Source organism: Perca flavescens, chromosome 15 (genome assembly GCF_004354835.1).
Source record: "Perca flavescens isolate YP-PL-M2 chromosome 15, PFLA_1.0, whole genome shotgun sequence".
Lineage (NCBI taxonomy): Eukaryota > Metazoa > Chordata > Actinopteri > Perciformes > Percidae > Perca > Perca flavescens.
The window spans coordinates 21971593-21978024 of record NC_041345.1 but is presented as its reverse complement, the minus strand read 5'-3'; the positions used below and the strand labels follow the sequence as shown (position 1 = coordinate 21978024).

Sequence of the window (6432 nt, the reverse complement as noted above, 5' to 3'; positions counted from 1 at the left end):
CTCTCCTTTTAGCTCTGCTTTGTTCTGTTATTTTGTTTTCTTGTGTAAAACGTAATAATCCAACAATATGTAGTCTAATTCAACAATAATCTTTCATTAACTTTAACATTCATGCGAATAAAGCTTATTTGAATTTGAGACACAAGTTCATGTGATCCATTACATATTGATTATTTTAGCTGCTTTAACTTTAAATACAAGCTGCTTAGTTGCTCGGCCAAAGTCTAATTTTAATTGCATATTAAATGGCAATAAATATTTCCTTTCCATTTTAATATAGACGCTGGGTCTGAAGGGGTGAATTAAAAATGTTGTGCCACATAATATTTAAATCCTATGAAAATGTGTTTTCAGGTCACAGCAGTCAAATGTTTGTTCTTTACATATATTTGAGGATGAATGCAGATTCAAAGTCTCCTTCCACATGCAGGACTTCAGCAAATGCAACGAAACAAAGTAAACCCCGGGAACTGACAATTATAAGCTTTCACAACCTTTAATTATTCATGAATTGGCATATACTGTACCACACAGCATTAGGAAATCCCCCTTGTCTACTTAACCCTCATGAACATTCATGAGGACAGTTTGCTTTCTAGTATCCTTCTTGCAAAATTGTGTGTGGATAATTGCAATTTATACAGCACATTGTTGTCCTTGTGCTCTCACCTTCTTTTTCCACAGCCATGGCCATAAATGCAAATGTCGTCATGCACACTTGAGACTGAGATAAGAGCTTAGTGTTGCCAATCCTCGTAAAAACAAAAATAAATGTCACCACGCAGAGTCTTTTTAATAATTCACTCCCATGCTGAAAAGGTTCCTTTCAATCCAGTGTGCTCTGAAAACTTAAAAATTTCTCAAGATAAATTACTTCCAAACAATGACGATTTGTGATCACAGGTTGAACATCGGAGGCCTGTAGTTGCTGAGAGGCTTCTTCTTATTCGACTGCTGCCTGTTCTCCTTGGTGATGGGGACCAGGACCAAGCCCACCACAAAAACCATCAGCCCAATGGACACTAGGGCCGGTCCCAGGATGTTGGTCCACATCCTGCAGTGGCCCGCGAAGTACATGCCGCTGATGATGATGCCGCATGCCAGGAAGCTGCCCCCGGTGGACATGAGGTGGATGGCGAACCAGAATTCTTCACACTTGCTGCGAGGGGTCTCTGCGGTCCAGAGGGACTCGCTGCGGGACAGGCTGAACACGGTGCTCTCTGTGCGGCTCGGGGGCGTCAGCTGGTCCCTGGACTGGGAGAGGGTGCACTCTCCCAGGGGGATGTTCTCTGGGCTGCCGTGCATGGCCGGGATGACTCTGTGAAAGCAACGCAGAATAATAATCTATCATAGAAGACATGGCTCTCTGAGGTCTCTATTTCTAATCCAGAAAGTACTAATGGATACAATCCTTTTCTGTAAATAGAGTGAACTATGTCATAAAAAGTGCAAAACTGTGGTCAGGAAGACAATTTTTAACACTTTAGTCATACTGATGTTAGAAGGACAACAAATATTTCCAAATTAGTGTTTTTAAAATGGGGACTTTTTCCCCTCAAATCAGCATTATGGAATAACACATTTTCTATCTGATAAAGTCAGGGCTGCATTTGTTAGTTTTCTTGAAGCACCTGGCTCCAACAGAAATTGCTGCTACTTCCACTGGAAAACCATTCAAACCAGACAAATAGAAGTAAACAAGTAGACAAACACCCACCTTTGAATCTGGATCAAGTTTCTGTCTGAATTTTTGAAGAGAATCAACAATAAGTTTACATCTAACCATCAGAAAACATCCAGAAATCTGAAAGAGACGCTGACAAAGATTTCCGCCCACTGTGCGACCAGAGAAACCACTCAAATGCAGTGCTACAGATTCCCACTAAACAACCATCTACCCACCCTCCTTTTCTATCTCCACCTCCTCAAGAGAATCCTGTGACCACCACCATTCCCTTACCATCATCTACCATCGCAGGCGCTCACTCCTGATGTTGCATCCATGGCGAGAAGCTTGCCTTCCGGTCCCCAGAGGATAACCAACAGCCCAAACCACTCAGGCTGAAGCCTTCATTGGCCTGTGAAATGATTTTCAAAAAACTTCTACCAACAGCTCGGGTGTTGCCTTTTGTTTAAAAAATGCCTGAAAGGACTGGACAATGAAAGGGAAATTTCTGCCTCAATTGGCTCGTACTCTTCCCACACAAAGAGCAGCAGGGCAGGGCAGCAACTAGGAAATGGCTCTCTGTTATAGCCGGATTGATGTAGCAAGCAATCACCCATACAGAGACTTTCCAATACAGCCTGATATGTTGGAACAGTATTGATCCCAAAGTACCCCAGAGCAATTATCTGCAAGTTGTAGTTTTGTCCGCTGAACATGAGATCAATGAAATGCGTGCAGCATTATTAACCCTCAGAAAGTGAAGGAAGTCATATAGAATTTTGGTCAAATTGTATTTTGTTATTCAGATTCTAAAATGTCATGCTTCAGATTCACAGGGGTGGGGGGGATGTTTCTGCAACGTGACACTCCTGCTTCCATTAAACAGCCTTGATATTACATTTGTGTCTTGTGTTGCTTTGTGTGCTCTTTGGGGAAGACACAAGTGTCAGTATGTCGCCATTGATCTGAACATGATCTCACCCTTTAACACAATTACACTCGGCACGTCAGCACTGCCACTTGTACTTACTTAGTAAACACTCAAGATCTTGCATGAAGTCATTACCTTATACGGCAGTATATGTTTAAAATGCACCACTGTACCATCCTGTGGTCAGCGGCGGACTGTAACTATAAATACATTTACCCAAGTACTGTGGCATACTTAAGTACAATTTTGCATTTACTTGAGTATTTTCATTTTATGCTACTTCTACTCCACTGCATTTTGGAGGCAAATATTTTACTTTTTACTCCAATAAATTTGTGTGACAGTTTAAGTTACTTTGCAGATTCAGATTAATAATACAACTAATACAATCATGATATATTATTATGGGTTAAGTTACCCAGCAGTATATAAACTAATTAAATTAGCTCCACCTTTACAAGCACACATTAATGCATCAATAATTATAATCCAATAATATAGGCTAATATACTTTCTGAAATGGGCCCTTCTGCATAATGAGTACTTGGACTTTTTGTAAGTAAATTGTGATACTAATACTTTTATACTTTCACTTGAATAAGTAGTAATAATAAGTACTTCTACTTAAGTAAAATATCTGAGTACCTCTGCCTGTGGTGCAACACTGATATGATGAAAACCTGTTATTGCCTGCGAGGAGTCACTCAATCCAACAGAGGGCAGTACCAGCATGTGTTTTGGTGCATGGGGCAAACGATTGACTTCAGTTAAATTGTATCATTATCTTTTGCTGAAATATTTCCGGATTAGTTAATTAATCTGTTACTTCAGTATTTTTGTAATCACCATAGACTTCATTTCATTCTGACGTGCCTCATGGATTAAAGTATTTTTATTTTACATCCACATGTGAGAAATTAATTAACCATTCCATGTAATGTGCTGCAGTATCTTGCGATTATGATGTGCCTAATTCTCTTTAATGATCCATTTAAGTGAGTTGTATCCCATTCACTTGATCATAGTCATCTGAGGGTATTTAATACTGCTGAGTAAACCCGCCAAAGGATGAGGTGGAGCTGCAGAACTCCATATAAATGTGTGTTTGATCCAGATCAGACATAGACATCAGACATCAAGGGTGTTACATCAGGGGAAAGACTTATAAACACATTGAAGTGTTTTTGGTAACATGCAGGACGCCATTTTGTAGGCTACCTTAAACATGACACATGCACTATAAGGTTTGATTGATATGGCGATTTAAAGAAGAGCTCAAACAATGTGTCGATTAAGTGACCAGACAATGGACAGCAAAGGTGCGTGAAAAGCCAAATATTTCCACGTTTCATCTACTCAATTATGAAGATTTGACACTTTTCTGTCTTCTGTCTGTGATTATAAAATACTCATGACTAAACATTGTGCTTTAGCAAACTGTGACTGATACCTATAGTTTAAGTGACCAAAAGATGAATCAAATAATTGTGAAAACAATCTGCAGATTAATCAATAATGAAAACAAAAATGTTATTGCTGCCCTAATAAGAAGACTGATGCTAATATTGATATTTTTGAAGCCATCTCATTGTTGATATTTTATGCTCATTTATTCAATTCACTATCCAATATCATCTACTAAATGGTCAGGACAAAGTCTAACATACAATAAGTCTTTAAGAAAAGAATTCAAAAATGTAAAATCTATGTGCAAAGTCAATTAAAATGCAGTTGCATGTTTCACAGATGTAGTCAAAGAGAAAAAAAAGCTTTTACATCACAGGTGGATTATTTGACTTGTCGGAGTTATAAAGTTAAAAGTGAAGCCAATATATTGGTAAATGAACATACACGTATCAGTTTAATCCTATTTGATAATACAAACACAGAGGGTTGCCAAGGATTAGAGCTAATAAGCCTCGTCTTGAGTCGGCATGCTGAGTTTGTTGGGTTGGCAGGGGTTTAGGACCGGATTCAAATGAACTGTGGACTTTGAGGTGCAGTGAGCACACCCTCCGGTTAAAGCCACCAGAACTAAGATGCTCTAACAACTCCAACCTTTGCGGTTTTTCGAGGCGGTGGATTAAACAGAAATACTTTTTGGCCAAATGAAGCCTCGCACAGAGCCTCGTTAACTCCTGAGCAAATATCAATACAATCCGTGCAGCAACTCATCTGCAGATATTCACCCGTCTGCAGACAAATCACATATTAACGCATGGAGCCCTTTTCTGTACAGGTGACTTTGAGAAACTAATTAATCTGCTTTGCATATTTACAGCTTTTTTGTTGAGTAATCCCAGGGGGAAAATCATGCAATCAACCATAGCATAAAGGTTCTTTGACCCATGGAAATGCAGAGAGATGTGTGATGTTCATAGTTCTCTTTTAGCCCTCAAACTATAACTCTAAGAGGAAAACATTGATACTTTTACTCTGCTCAATACCATTGGTCGGTCAGTTTTTCCTAAGGTTACTTTCACGATTTGGAAATATCAGGTTTGGACCCAAAATGCAGACTGTAGAGATGAGGAGGCAGCAGAAAGAACTTCAAGATTTATTAACAAAAAAATGGCTTCAACAGAAGGTATCCTGAGGCAAGCAGGTAATCATGCAAAAGTAACTAGGAGATCTATCAGAAAATCCAACACTGGAAACACTAGAAAAGCTAAACCACAAGAAAGAGATTACACAGAGAGAGATGGTGATCTGACACTAGACAAAGGGAGCACACAGACTAAATCCACAGGCAGTGAGGGTAGTAACTAGGAACACACAAGGCAGGAACAGAGACTTCAAAATATAACAGGAAACTAAACAAAACCCAGGATCGTGACAGTGGTAACAAGACAACACAAAGGCAGGCTGGCGAGACACAAAACAGGTGTACAAGGGAAGACGTACAGGGCAAGGCTACTGGGACACATAACGTAAGCACAAGCACAGAAAACTCAAACAATGAATGAAACAAGGAACAGAAAACCCCAAAACACCAAATCATCAAGAAACTAAAGAAATACTGTCACATGGTCTAAAATAGTTACATAAACAGCAAAAAGTCTGAAGGCTTCTGGCCATAGTGCAGGTCCGTGAAAGTTAATACTTTGTGAGTGTTTCCACTTGCCCTTAACAAACACCTACTTTTCTTTGACTATGTTTTCATGTGCTCATCATTAAATATGAGACATCATCCTCCTTTTCAAAGGGCATGTATGACAAAAATAGCTACAGTCAAACTGGGGCATGTCTGTGCCAAAAGGTATCCGCCAGTGTTGTAGTACCCGAGATCAGGTCTTGGTCTCAACACCTTAAGACTTAAAAAAAAAACATGACCAAATGACGGGAGGATGTCAGGGTGGATGGCTGGGTCATAACGGGCTTTCAAACAGTGGAGTACTACTTAAGGGGACCGGTGTTTTAACCCAAACCTAAATCTTTTTTCTAATCTTAACAACCTTTTGTTCCCTAAACTTTACTGCAATGGCCGCTTAAACGAGCGGGTCCTCACGGTGCTCCGTGCCCAGCTCAAAGTCGCCTTTTGTCAGCTAAACTTAACGGCAACGGGCGCTAAAAATGGCAAATATTCACCAATTTTTTTTTCCCCGCTTGCCGTTCAGCATTGCTATATTTACGTTTTTCGGTGTAGTATCCACCATTTTCTTAGCTTCCCCTTGGATGTGTGCTTACAACACCTGATCACTACGTTTTTTTTTTTTTTTTTTTAGAGATCGATGCCAGAACACAGCAAAATAAGAAATGCAGGCAGAGTGCAGGGTCTCTGCAGATACACACACCGCCATAGACTTCTAGTGGGTCATAAGTGATGAATAAGAGG

General features: G+C 39.8%; 1 protein-coding gene across 1 annotated transcript; it reads right to left on the bottom strand.

The window, feature by feature from the left end:
• Positions 1–897: 897 nt before the first annotated feature.
• Positions 898–1305, bottom strand: pirt (phosphoinositide interacting regulator of transient receptor potential channels). Its single transcript, XM_028600440.1, has one exon. The coding sequence runs from the start codon at positions 1303–1305 to the stop codon at positions 898–900; it is 408 nt and encodes a 135-aa protein (XP_028456241.1).
• Positions 1306–6432: the final 5127 nt, after the last annotated feature.